Source organism: Poromitra crassiceps, assembly GCF_964638095.1.
Source record: "Poromitra crassiceps genome assembly, chromosome: 21".
Taxonomy (NCBI): Eukaryota; Metazoa; Chordata; class Actinopteri; order Beryciformes; family Melamphaidae; genus Poromitra; species Poromitra crassiceps.
Genome location: NC_139638.1, coordinates 15,064,128 through 15,078,720, shown reverse-complemented (window position 1 = coordinate 15,078,720; position 14,593 = coordinate 15,064,128). Strand labels below are relative to the sequence as shown.

General features: G+C 45.1%; 1 protein-coding gene and 1 pseudogene across 2 annotated transcripts in view; one reads left to right on the top strand and one right to left on the bottom strand.

Annotated features, from left to right (window-relative positions):
* The window catches only part of ntrk2b (neurotrophic tyrosine kinase, receptor, type 2b), a gene marked incomplete at both ends in the record, with an annotated part of 31,416 nt that extends 20,304 nt beyond the window's left edge, over window positions 1-11,112 (bottom strand). Inside the window, 7 exons of the mRNA XM_083657571.1 lie at window positions 133-265; window positions 4,049-4,185; window positions 4,450-4,601; window positions 4,873-4,941; window positions 5,054-5,125; window positions 5,227-5,301; window positions 10,913-11,112. Coding sequence (XP_083513697.1) covers window positions 133-265; window positions 4,049-4,185; window positions 4,450-4,601; window positions 4,873-4,941; window positions 5,054-5,125; window positions 5,227-5,301; window positions 10,913-11,112 — 838 coding nt within the window. The remainder of the gene's footprint in view (window positions 1-132; window positions 266-4,048; window positions 4,186-4,449; window positions 4,602-4,872; window positions 4,942-5,053; window positions 5,126-5,226; window positions 5,302-10,912) is intronic.
* Window positions 5,914-7,489, top strand: LOC310795663 (T-complex protein 1 subunit alpha pseudogene; annotated as a pseudogene). The gene has a single exon. The product of its transcript is annotated as a T-complex protein 1 subunit alpha pseudogene (transcript).
* Window positions 11,113-14,593: the final 3,481 nt, after the last annotated feature.

Sequence of the window (14,593 nt, the reverse complement as noted above, 5' to 3'; positions counted from 1 at the left end):
GGTCCGTGGTCTGATTTGTGTGACTTTAGGGGTCGTTCACATGAAAACGTGTGAGAACCACTGACTGATAAAGTAATAACGATTGAAAACAATGGCTGAACTGTGGTCAATGTTAAAAGCAGGCGTCCTTACAGAGGATGTTGAGTTGAAGGGAAGCCTCGGTCTGACCCACCACGTTCTCGCCACTGCAGACGATCACTTTGCCATTGTCATCAGGTGACAGGCCTGACAACATGAGGCTGCTCTCCAGGTCCACAGCATCTATCTGTCAACACAACATTATCATCAGGTGACACAGCATCTATCTGTGAACACAACATTATCATCAGGTGACACAGCATCTATCTGTCAACACAACATTATCATCAGGTGACACAGCATCTATCTGTGAACACAACATTATCATCAGGTGACACAGCATCTATCTGTCAACACAACATTATCATCAGGTGACACAGCATCTATCTGTGAACACAACATTATCATCAGGTGACACAGCATCTATCTGTCAACACAACATTATCATCAGGTGACACAGCATCTATCTGTCAACACAACATTATCATCAGGTGACAGACCTGACAACATGAGTCTGCTCTCCAGATCCACAACAACTATCTGTCAACACAACATTATCATCAGGTGACAGGCCTGACAACATGAGTCTGCTCTCCAGATCCACAACATCTATCTGTGAACACATTATCATCAGGTGACAGACCTGACAACATGAGACTGCTCTCTACATCCACAACATCTATCTGTCAACACAACATTATCATCAGGTGACAGGCCTGACAACATGAGGCTGCTCTCCACATCCACAGCATCTATCTGTCAACACAACATTATCATCAGGTGACAGGCCTGACAACATGAGGCTGCTCTCCAGATCCACAGCATCTATCTGTGAACACATTATCATCAGGTGACAGACCTGACAACATGAGACTGCTCTCTACATCCACAGCATCTATCTGTCAACACAACATTATCATCAGGTGACAGGCCTGACAACATGAGACTGCTCTCCACATCCACAGCATCTATCTGTCAACACAACATTATCATCAGGTGACAGACCTGACAACATGAGTCTGCTCTCCAGATCAACAGCATCTATCTGTCAACACAACATTATCATCAGGTGACAGACCTGACAACATGAGTCTGCTCTCCACATCCACAACATCTATCTGTCAACACAACATTATCATCAGGTGACAGACCTGACAACATGAGTCTGCTCTCCAGGTCCACAGCATCTATCTGTCAACACAACATTATCATCAGGTGACAGGCCTGACAACATGAGTCTGCTCTCCAGGTCCACAGCATCTATCTGTGAACACAACATTATCATCAGGTGACAGGCCTGACAACATGAGTCTGCTCTCCAGGTCCACAGCATCTATCTGTCAACACATCATTATCATCAGGTGACAGACCTGACAACATGAGTCTGCTCTCCAGGTCCACAGCATCTATCTGTCAACACATCATTATCATCAGGTGACAGACCTGACAACATGAGTCTGCTCTCCAGGTCCACAGCATCTATCTGTCAACACAACATTATCATCAGGTGACAGACCTGACAACATGAGACTGCTCTCCACATCCACAACATCTATCTGTCAACACAACATTATCATCAGGTGACAGGCCTGACAACATGAGACTGCTCTCCACATCCACAGCATCTATCTGTCAAAACAACATTATCATCAGGTGACAGACCTGACAACATGAGACTGCTCTCCACATCCACAACATCTATCTGTCAACACAACATTATCATCAGGTGACAGACCTGACAACATGAGACTGCTCTCTACATCCACAGCATCTATCTGTCAACACAACATTATCATCAGGTGACAGGCCTGACAACATGAGTCTGCTCTCTACATCCACAACATCTATCTGTCAACACAACATTATCATCAGGTGACAGGCCTGACAACATGAGTCTGCTCTCCACATCCACAACATCTATCTGTCAACACAACATTATCATCAGGTGACAGACCTGACAACATGAGACTGCTCTCTACATCCACAGCATCTATCTGACAACACAACATTATCATCAGGTGACAGACCTGACAACATGAGACTGCTCTCCAGAACAACAGCATCTATCTGTCAACACATTATCATCAGGTGACAGACCTGACAACATGAGTCTGCTCTCTACATCCACATCATCTATCTGTCAACACAACATTAGCCTCCCAGATATTAGACAAGCCCTGACTCTGACTTTTGCACTTTACTGCTCACTCTTGCACTTATTATGATGCTACCTATTTGCACTTTCTAGTATTTGCCCTCATTGCCCTGTGCTTTTATGTGCTTTTATGTCTGTATGCTCTTAGCTGTAGTTTTGATCTTGACTCTAAGTGTTTGTTTGTTTTTAGTATTTGTTGTTGTTTTATGTGAGTATTTTTGTGCCTGTTTTTAGTGCCTGTGCTGCACTATGTGTGTATTTTATATTTCCTGTCTGCAAACCAATTTCCCTGCGGGGACAATAAAACTACCTTTGACCTTTGACTTTGACTGACCACTCCTCCCAGATATTAGACAAGCCCTGACTCTGACTGACCACTCCTCCCAGATATTAGACAAGCCCTGACTGTGACTGACCACTCCTCCCAGATATTAGACAAGCCATGACTCTGACTGACCACTCCTCCCAGATATTAGACAAGCCCTGACTCTTACTGACCACTCCTCCCAGATATTAGACAAGCCATGACTCTGACTGACCACTCCTCCCAGATATTAGACAAGCCCTGACTGTGACTGACCACTCCTCCCAGATATTAGACACGCCCTGACTCTGACTGACCACTCCTCCCAGATATTAGACAAGCCATGACTCTGACTGACCACTCCTCCCAGATATTAGACACGCCCTGACTCTGACTGACCACTCCTCCCAGATATTAGACACGCCCTGACTCTGACTGACCACTCCTCCCAGATATTAGACACGCCCTGACTCTGACTGACCACTCCTCCCAATATTAGACAAGTCCTGACTCTGACTGACCACTCCTCCCAGATATTAGACAAGCTTTGACTCTGACTGACCACTCCCCCCAGATATTAGACACGCCCTGACTCTGACTGACCACTCCTCCCAATATTAGACAAGTCCTGACTCTGACTGACCACTCCTCCCAGATATTAGACAAGCTTTGACTCTGACTGACCACTCCTCCCAGATATTAGACACGCCCTGACTCTGACTGACCACTCCTCCCAGATATTAGACACGCCCTGACTCTGACTGACCACTCCTCCCAGATATTAGACAAGCTTTGACTCTGACTGACCACTCCTCCCAGATATTAGACAAGCCATGACTCTGACTGACCACTCCTCCCAGATATTAGACGAGCCCTGACTCTGACTGACCACTCCTCCCAGATATTAGACACGCCCTGACTCTGACTGACCACTCCTCCCAGATATTAGACGAGCCCTGACTCTGACTGACCACTCCTCCCAGATATTAGACAAACTCTGACTCTGACTGACCACTTCTAAGTCAAAGCTAAAATCGTTCCTATTTTACACTGCTTACTCTACCCTGTAATGGCTCAAAACGTATATTTTTTCCACGTAGCATTGCTCTGTGTATTGGTTGGTTCCCAAAGCGTTGCGAGGTGGACCAGCGGCCTCCTTACCTCGTAGCTGGTGGAGAGCATATCAAAGTTCTTACCTCGTAGCTGGTGGAGAGCATATCAAAGTTCTTACCTCGTAGCTGGTGGAGAGCATATCAAAGTTCTTACCTCGTAGCTGGTGGAGAGCATATCAAAGTTCTTACCTCGTAGCTGGTGGAGAGCATATCAAAGTTCTTACCTCGTAGCTGGTGGAGAGCATATCAAAGTTCTTACCTCGTAGCTGGTGGAGAGCATATCAAAGTTCTTACCTCGTAGCTGGTGGAGAGCATATCAAAGTTCTTACCTCGTAGCTGGTGGAGAGCATATCAAAGTTCTTACCTCGTAGCTGGTGGAGAGCATATCAAAGTTCTTACCTCGTAGCTGGTGGAGAGCATATCAAAGTTCCACAGGATCTCAGGGGGAGGCGAGCCAGAGGCGATGCACGTGGCTTTCACATCGCTCCCCTCCATCTTGGTCACGATCGTGGGGGTGACCTCTACTTGGGGAACCTCTGCGAGACACGGGGGAACACTACAATTAAACATCTGACAAATCTGGAGAACGTTTTCCATAGATTTTGTCCCCTGATGCAACAATTTCTTTCTTTCTCTCCGTCAAGCTATCTCTCTCTCTCTCTCTCTCTCTCCATCAAGTTATCTCATCCCTGCAATGCCAACTCCCCGATGTTGCTCAGGATAACAGCGTTTCACATTATGTTGCTCAGGATAACAGGGTTTCACATTATGTTGCTCAGCATAACAGGGTTTCACATTACCACAGTCTGGTGGAGTGAGTTTAGCCAAGGCCCTCTTCACTCCTCTGTCATCGATGCATTTTAACCCCTGACTCTCAGTTTCATCCTGCAGCCTCAGTTTGATCCAAACGTTCTCACACACACAGTCCAGAGGGTTACCGGACAGCAGGAGCCTGCAAAACACACACACACACAGACCATAAGGAACGCATCAGCTATGCCTCCAAACAGACACACACACACACACACGCACACACACACACGTTCACACACACACACACGCACACACACACACACACATACACGCACACACACACACACACACAAACATACACACACACACGCACACACACACACACACACACACACACACACATGTGCACACACACGCACGCACACACACACACACACACACACACACACACACACAGAGGTGATACTTACGAGTATGATGTGTTTAAGTGTTGAAATGTTCTCCACGACAATGTTGACAGTTTATTGTCTCTGAGATTTCTAAAAGGTGGCGGGGGGAGGGGGAGGAGTCAAAGCATATTAATATCATTATGCATGTTAACACCTACATCCAAATCAAAACAACTTTGATCAACTGAAAATGGCGTCTTACACATATTGAAGTCTTGTATTGTTGAAAAAGGCATCTGATGATATAGAAGTCAATCTAGTCTTTGTCACCGTTCTGTTGGAAGTGGGGATATATATATATATACAGTATATAGTCTTTATTTGTGTGTAAAATTCTTTGTATTCCATGTATAACAGTAAATATATGATACTCACAGATTTCGGAGATTTATGTAGTACTTCAAGCTGTTGTCATTGATGTCAAATAGTCTATTTTGATTTGCAATGTATCTGTGAAAAAATGAATAAGACAAACTCCATTATGACACAAGTTTGTACAGAAATCAAAGCAAACCTTCATACAGTCATGTCTAATCTGGACTATATGACCAGTTTAGTCTTTAATATCTTCACTTTGTTCAACTTTGTTGAATCTGACCTATGAGGAAAGCAAGAAGATAATAACACAATTCAATTCAGTAGACTTTGCCTGTCATGTTCTCTCAATGACTTCAGGTCTGCAAGACATCTGTGCTCCTCAATATAATAGGATACAACATAATGTAAAGTATTACAAACCACCTGTATGTTGACTGCATATCTTTCACTCTTGAGGATATTGTTCATAATACCTGTATTGACTGGATTATAAATACAAAAGAGAAAAACTTATGCAAATATCTGCCCTATAGGATCTGATATCAGGAACAAGTTTTCTTTTGCTATAACCTTCTTAGTTCAAATTGGCTAGTGGGCTCTGTCTGTCTGTCTGACCGGTGTCAGTCACGATTTGTGACGGAAGTGATGTCACTTGAGCAATTGTGATGTCATCAGTGATGTCACTCGAGCAGTGGTGGGAGTACAAGTAGGGAGACGAGAACATCACTTCTCTGTTGGTCCAAAATGTCGCTATTTTATGACCCGTTAAACGTGCTCGGCTCGGCTCGACAACTGGCGAATCTGTCCGTACTCAAAATGTTATGGCCGCAGCATCATTGTCAAGAGCTCCCTTGGACCCGTTGGGCTTGACAAGATGCTGGTGGACGACATTGGGGACGTGACCACCACCAATGATGGATCGACCATCCTGAAGCTGCTAGAAGTGGAGCACCCAGCCGCTAAGGTGCTGTGTGAGCTGGCTGAGCTGCAGGACAAGGAGGTCGGGGATGGGACCACCTCTGTGGTGATGATTGCTGCAGATGAGTTGGTGAAGCAGAAGATCCACCTCACATCAATCATCAGCTTGTACATCACTGAGAATCTCACCATGGGGACAGACGACCTGGGCAGGAAGTGCCTCATGAATGCAACCAAGACCTCCATGTCCTCCAAAATCCTTGGATGTGATGCAGACTTGTTTGCTAACATGGTGGTGCACGTGAAGTTTGGCCGTGAAGTTTGTGGACAAATATCCCATCAACCCTAACCCTAACCCAGCCAGAAAGAGTTCCCCGGTCACATGGGTACGCAGTGAACTGGTCAGTTGGCTCACAAGGCATGGTACAGCGTGTGGTTAATGCCAAGATCGCCTGCCTGGACTTTAACCTGCAGAAGACCAAGATGAAGATAGGGGTCCATGTCATTATCAACGATCCAGAAAAGCTGGACCAGATCAGACAGCGGGAGTCTGATATCACCAAGGAAAGGATCCAGAAGATCCTGGCATCAGGCGCCAATGTCATCCTGACTACCGGAGGCATCGACGACATGTGTCTGAAGCACTTCGTGGATGTGGGAGGAGCCATGGCTGTCAGAAGGGTCCTCAAGAGGGACCTCAAACGCATCGCCAAGGCAACAGGAGGCATCCTCTGCCCTCCCCTGGCCAATCTGGAGGGAGAGGAGATATTTGAGCCCACCATGCTGGACCAGGCTGAGGAGGAACGTGCAGGAACGCATCTGTGACCATGAGCCTCCATCATTTTGCGTGGGGCCAATGACTTCATGTGTGATGAGATGGAGTGTTCGCTGCACGACGCCCTGTGTGTTGTAAAGAGGGTGCTGGAGTCAAAGTCTGTAGTGCCAGGAGGAGGCGCTGTGGAGGCTGCTACTGTATGTCCATCTACCTGAAGAACTATGCCACCAGCATGGTAGGCTCCCGGGAGCAGCTGGCCATTACTGAGTTTGCTCGCTCCCTCCCTCCTGGTCATCCCCAAGACGCTGGCTGTGACCGTAGCTCAGGACTCCACTGATCTGGTGGCCAAGCTTCCACAACCAGGCCCAGGTTAACCATGAACACAAGAACCTCAAATGGATTGGTCTGGACCTGGTGAACGGCAAGCCTAGAGACAGCCGACCAGGCTGGCGTGTACGAGCCCACCATGGTCAAGACCAAGAGCCTCAAGTTCACCACTGAGGCCGCCATCACTATCGTCCACATTGACGAGCTCATCAAGCTGTTCCCGGAGCAGAAGGAGGGCGGATCCTCATATCCAGAGACGCTGTGCTGTCAGGTTCTCTCATCGTTGTCCTCGTCCGCTAGGCTTCACGTCTCTCTTCATGGCTGCCGTTCTAGTTTAGGCCATGCACTTGTCTGTTTAGCCACTCCCCCTCCCATGGGACATCCTGCTACCAACTGTAGCTGTTTTTTTTTTTTACAGTTAATAAACCTCCAATGGTTGTAAATATATATATATATAAATATATTTCTAGTATGGTAAAATACAGAAAAGGTTGTATTATCTCAGATATGAAGGCATGCAGGGGTTAGCCATCTGAGTAATCAAATAAGACTCAAGGTGCACCCTCACCACCATTACGCATACATACTGTATGTACATACATACATACATACTGTACATACATATTCTGTTCTAACTTCTATTGTATTGTTTGCACTGATACTGTGCACCTAAGCATTTGATTGCACAGTATCATTTTAATGTATTTTCTATGTTATGTATTGTATTGCATGTACTTTGTATGTCTTGTCATTTTTTTTGTGGACCCCAGGAAGATTAGCTGTCGCCATGGCGTCAGCTAATGGGGATCCTTTCAATAAACAATAAACAATACATACATACATACTGTACATACATACATACATACATACATACATATAGACTGGGTCTGTCACAAGTTTTATACAGGCCAGTATAGACTGGGTCTGTCACAAGTTTTGATACAGGCCAGTATAGACTGGGTCTGTCACAAGTTTTGATACAGGCCAGTATAGACTGGGTCTGTCACAGGTTTTGATACAGACCAGTATAGACTGGGTCTGTCACAAGTTTTGATACAGGCCAGTATAGACTGGCTCTGTCACAGGTTTTATACAGGTCAGTATAGACTGGGTCTGTCACAGGTTTTATACAGGCCAGTATAGACTGGGTCTGTCACAAGTTTTGATACAGGCCAGTATAGACTGGGTCTGTCACAAGTTTTGATACAGGCCAGTATAGACTGGGTCTGTCACAGGTTTTGATACAGACCAGTATAGACTGGGTCTGTCACAAGTTTTGATACAGGCCAGTATAGACTGGCTCTGTCACAGGTTTTATACAGGTCAGTATAGACTGGGTCTGTCACAGGTTTTATACAGGCCAGTATAGACTGGGTCTGTCACAAGTTTTGATACAGGCCAGTATAGACTGGGTCTGTCACAAGTTTTGATACAGGCCAGTATAGACTGGCTCTGTCACAGGTTTTATACAGGCCAGTATAGACTGGGTCTGTCACAGGTTTTGATACAGGCCAGTATAGACTGGGTCTGTCACAACCTCTGATACAGGCCAGTATAGACTGGGTCTGTCACAAGTTTTGATACAGGCCAGTATAGACTGGGTCTGTCACAAGTTTTGATACAGGCCAGTATAGACTGGGTCTGTCACCGTTTTGATACAGGCCAGTATAGACTGGGTCTGTCACAGGTTTTGATACAGGCCAGTATAGACTGGGTCTGTCACAAGTTTTGATACAGGCCAGTATAGACGGTTTTCATGGAATGGTCAGTCCTGCACTTGAATTTTTTTTTCTTTTATGTCCATAGCAAACACTGCAACAGGAAGTGAGCGGGGGTTCAATTTAGAATGTTTTTGTTGTCAAGTTAAAACCGTCTATAGACTGGGTCTGGGTGGGGGGGGGATTCCCTGTTTTGTGGGAAATTACAGAAAATGTATCGTATGAAGACGGGGGTTAACTGTCATTTGACACTAAACACAAACTCATATCGCTTAAAACGCTTTGCTTATGGACACTTTCTGGTTAGGGCAGGTTGTCCCACTGGAAATGGGCTCTGGGCTGTGCTCTCACAAAGAAGCTACAAATTGTACAAATGTAAATGATTTCTCCTGAACTTTTCTCCTGTCTTTTCTGGGAAATGATAGAACAAAGCAACCTTTTCAACAATCACGCCCATCAAAGTCAAGCTAACATGTTAAAACCCACTTGGAATGTGGCTTCTTCGATACAACATTGTATAAAGTGACAGTTATAGTCACGGGTTCAAAGAATGTGTGTGTAGGCTGCATACATAACTGGTGTGTCATATTATTTGGCAACAAAATTGTCAACAAATGTAGCCAATGTTGTCATTTAGAAATCTCATTAAAGGAACACTCTGCCCATTTTCAACCAGCTTTGTATCATTAGAACATCAGTAGTATATCAGAAAACTGTCAACTGTTTTGAAGTCTGTCATTTAATTTGACAGTTATTGAGTGTTAAAGTGTGGACCAGTGATGTCACTGGTCCACACTAACTCAAATTAATAACTCATTAACTCAAATCAACTCTCAATAACTGTCAAACTAGATGAATGATGAATAGTTTGACAGTTATTGAGAGTTAATTTGAGTTAATGAGTTATTCATTTGAGTTAGTGTGGACCAGTGATGTCACTGGTCCACACTTTAACACTCAATAACTGTCAAATTAAATGACAGACTTCAAAACCGTTTACCGTTTTCTGATATACTACTGATGTTCTAATGATACAAAGCTGGTTGAAAATGGGCGGAGTGTTCCTTTAAATCTCTGTGCAATAATATGATTTTGATCTGTTATTATGACTGTCGAATGTGGACCTATATATAGGCTATAAAGATGGCCAATAATCTTGCTGAAAAGAGAAATAGGCTACACTCGTCTTGTCGTGAGTAGAGGCTGTGCCAACTCCAACTCATCCAAGTCTGCCCTCCTCCTCCCTGGGTGCCAGCAGCTCTAGCCTGGGTTGTAGCAGGTATACACCCATAAATGATCCAGCAGGCCCATACACACTGGCGCAGATAAGCTTATATATCTGTGGCTAGCCTAGATCGTCTCGCTGTAATTTGATCTCCTAATCTGGCGACGATGTGGTGATGTTGCAAAAATGGGTTTGATGTGTTAATCTGAGTTTCAGTAGCCTACAGGCCTATTTGATTCACATTGACTCCATCACTAGAGCTACATTTGGACCTAAAGGGAATGTTTTGTTGTGACTCAACACGCACGCACCTCACCACACGCACACACGCACGCACGCCAACCGAGATACCCTCCCCAACCCGTTCCCCCTCGACCACCCCCCGCACACACACGCACGCACGCACACACACACACACACACACACACACACACACACACACACACACACACACACACACACACACACACACACACACACACAATATATATATGACAAACCCATTCGTTATAATGATCAAAAATCTAAATATTTTGAGGTTTGACATTATATGCGTGGGAGACAGCTCCCCTTCTTTCTTAAATTGGTGAGGCAAAACAACACACATTAGGCCTATTATTCTTATCATTAGGAGTCTTCTTTTTCTTATTGTTATGATTATTGTGAATTAGGCTATCCTCAGAGATAGCTATAGTTGTTCATGGCATATTAAATCCTCATTCCTAGTTCATTATAGGTTCAGCTTTCTGCATAAACGATCTTTTTTTTTCGGACACTTACATGTCGGTGATGTTTTCCATGTCATCTAACGTGAGCACTGGGAAACCCTCGATCCCTGGTACAGAATCGATACACGCAATCCTCGAGATGCTGCAAGTGCAGGATACAGGGCAGGCATCGCTACATCTCCAGCACAACCCCATCAGCACCAAAAACAATCCCACACGAGCCATGCCATATCCCCCCGCGCTGGAGTCCATCGCAGGTCCAAAATGCTGCTGCTGTCCCACGAAACCCCCCCCCCAAACAAAAATGTGCCCAAATAAGAATTATTGCGAGATTTCCCCCTCAGTCGTTGCCTTTAATCTCGCAAAGTTAATCCTTTAAAACTCCGCAGAAACAGCCGTGATACACCGTCGTCGGTCAGGAATGCGCAGAGCCCCACGGTTGTTTTTTTAATATGAAGATGCCATGGATGGACTGGCCTTCTCTCTCCCCCTCTCCTCTCCTCTCCTCTCTCTCCCGTCTCCGCAGAGCTGCTATCACACTACTGCATATCGATGCCGTGAAGGCAGCAAGGTGTCAAGTCAAGTGCTCCGTCCTCCTGGCTGCTCCTGGCTGCTGCTGCTGCCTGTCTCACTCGTCTATCTCGGGCACAGTAGACGAGACGAGTCGCCTCTGCTGCCGTGCAAAACAAAAAATGCGTGTTACAGATGTTTGGTGGTGGTGGTGAAGAAGAAGCTGGAGGAGTCCTGGTTCTTCATGGTGGAGGAGAGAGGGGAGGAATAGAATAGCGCGGCGCGGCGGCACACTGATGCTGCGTGTGTAGAGGCAGGCTACCTGCATCCGTCTATCGATTATCGCTGAGGACGAGCGCATCTCCACCAGCCATCACTGGAATTGGGGTTATATATGAGAGGTGGTTGCGATGGTTGTTGCCACACGACCGAGACACACTGACACGTTATTATAATAATGAGGAATACGTATAATAAACACATTCATATTTGTGTCCAAAAATCCAAATAACTGCAGTCGTGTTGTTAGCCCCAAATGGCCAACAATATGTGGGTCACCTGCCTGCCCTGTGGCGGGCGGGCATCACCATCATGGGCAGGCATAAGAACAACAATATCGATGTCAATTCTTGTGTTGTTACTAATAACTTATTATTGGTTAGTTACTTGTATCTGAAGCCATGCGTGCGTTGGAGAGCAGCGCCTTTTCAGCACCCACCACTGTTGTACGGGTGGCCATTAGGCCTATACTAGTGTGACGTACGGTTGACGCACAAGACGCGATGCATGTATGAAAAATAATTACCTAGGCTATATTATATGATACTATGTCTGCTTCAACTGGGTTTCAATCCAATCAGTGTATGGACCTAAAACACTATCAATTAACAAGCCATGTTAAATGCAACAAAAATGTCAGAAAACCTATATTATATATATATATATATATATATATATATATATATATATATATATATATATATATATATATAAATAAAACTTTCCATTATTTTCACACACCTATTCTGTCTCAGGGAAATAGTTATTATTCTGTCAGTATTGCTAAAGACCATCTGTTTAAATTTACTTTTTTAAATATTTAAATGTGTGTGTGTGTGTGTGCGCGCGCGCGTGCATGTGTGTCTGTATGGTATTGGGGCGAGCAGGCCATGGCAGCTTTTGATCCAAGTTTGTGACAGTTTAGGAAGTCAATTTGACCAACACTATTTGGGTGGTGACCAGTAGCTGCATGGTTGTTGTGTTCATGACCAGTAGCTGCATGGTTGTTGTGTTCAATCAGCCTCACCAATAGGGTACAAGTTGCTCCTTGGTCTTCAAATGCCAAATCTATGAGCCATGCATGTTAGCTATAATTAACACAAGGAATATGTTTCAAAATGATCAAATCAATCCTGTTTAGCTGCACTGGATTCCTAAATCTCCCTCCTAACGAGGAGGCACACTCAGCTAGGCCACATGATCTATGACACAGCCTGGATGCTTAGTGTCGCTATGGTGACTTGCTTTTTACAAATAGCGCGGGCAATGTCAAGTGTCGCTATGGATGCAGATGAAAATATGTACGCAGGCTTTTCTATGAGAAACATCAAGAACTGAATTATATCTGTCTCCATGGTAACCTCAGACTATAGGAGGGGGAAGAGAAACAGATCCTTGGGTATATCTGAAGGAGCAGGACAACACTGGGAGGAAAAGGCTTGTTTAAAATAGATCAACATCATTCAAGCTGCTGATTTCCAATAAATGGGCAGTGAGGTGCAGGATTCATAAGTCTGATCACATGGTCTTATTCTTTTATGGCTGCAGAAACTAAAGGGGATCGGATCTGGCTGCACCCACTGGGAGAAAAGTACATGTGTGTTGTGCATGGTCTGTGCATGCAGATGTGTGCACGACTGCACGTGTGTGTGTGTGTGTGTGTGTGTGTGTGTGTGTGTGTGCGCGTGCGTGCGTGCGTGCGTGTGCGTTAGGGGTCATGGTAGGGGTGAAATGCAATAGCATGCATAATGAAATCAACTTTCTGCTATCAGTAAAAATCTGATCAGAGTAAGATGGTAAATCCAGGCCTTGAACTTGAAGCACTATAGAGCACTAATTTGCCCAGTATGCCAGCCACACTTCTAGCTCCCGACTGGTTTCCTAGACGCAGTCAAAACTCTTACAGAGGTTTCTCTGTGACGGATGGAATCAGTGTGCCTCCTGAGGGAATATGGCCACATATGAAATCAGCATAAATCTGATTTATTTTCTTCTCTTTTCGTGTGGCTTCGTTCTAACCAGATTTGCTTGACCAAAGACTACAATATTGCTATGTCTCAGTGCCATTCATGTATGCATGTATGTACTGCTTCTTTGGGGATCAATTTCTGCCCATTTGTTAAACCTATATGCTTTTCCTTATGGCTGCATGCTCAGCAATTATACAACGGCATTACACTTTCAAAATGCGTGCATTTAGCCTGCAAAAGTCACATTTCAGGTGCAGTTTATTTATACGCATTTTATATAAGGCTTCCCCCGGCGCTTTCCCGAGTCTCAACTGGCTATGGTTGCTTTGCTAGCTACTAGCTAGGGGCTTTCAGTGAAAATTGGTAGCCTGTGTAACGGCGTTGTGTAGGTGGTACTTGCAGCAACCCATGTTAACTCATTCACCGCCAATGACGTCTTTGACGTGTTATCAGAAATAGCCCTCCCCGCCAATGACGTGTTTGACGTGTTTTTGTTTTTATTACTGCAGGGCGTAGTTTAAACACTTCCCCAGCCTGTCACATGGTATCAGGTCCCTATCATCTAAGACAACACGTGAACAAACACATACCGCAGCTGTTGTTTTGAAATTGAGCAGGAGGAAAAGCAGAAAACTGGTAACGCTTCCTTGTGCAGACAGGAGAAACGCCATTGAAACGCGCCTCGGCGCGCTGCACGAGCTGGAGTCGCCTTCCTCTGTGCCAGCCGGGAGAAAGTAATCAAGAGATGTGTTTGATCATCGGAGGAATGAGGAAATGATCGATCAGTTTGCGAGGGCGGTGAGGACGTGTTGAATAGCCGAGGGGAAAACGGGAACGATCAGATAGCAGGGGATATGACAGGGAGACATGGACGAGGAAGGGTGCAAAATAAACACACAACAGCAAGGCACAAGGCAGAAGCGGGAGTCAGAGCAGCCCGCTGTCCTTTCTCAAGAGCTATTCAGTTGGTTCAT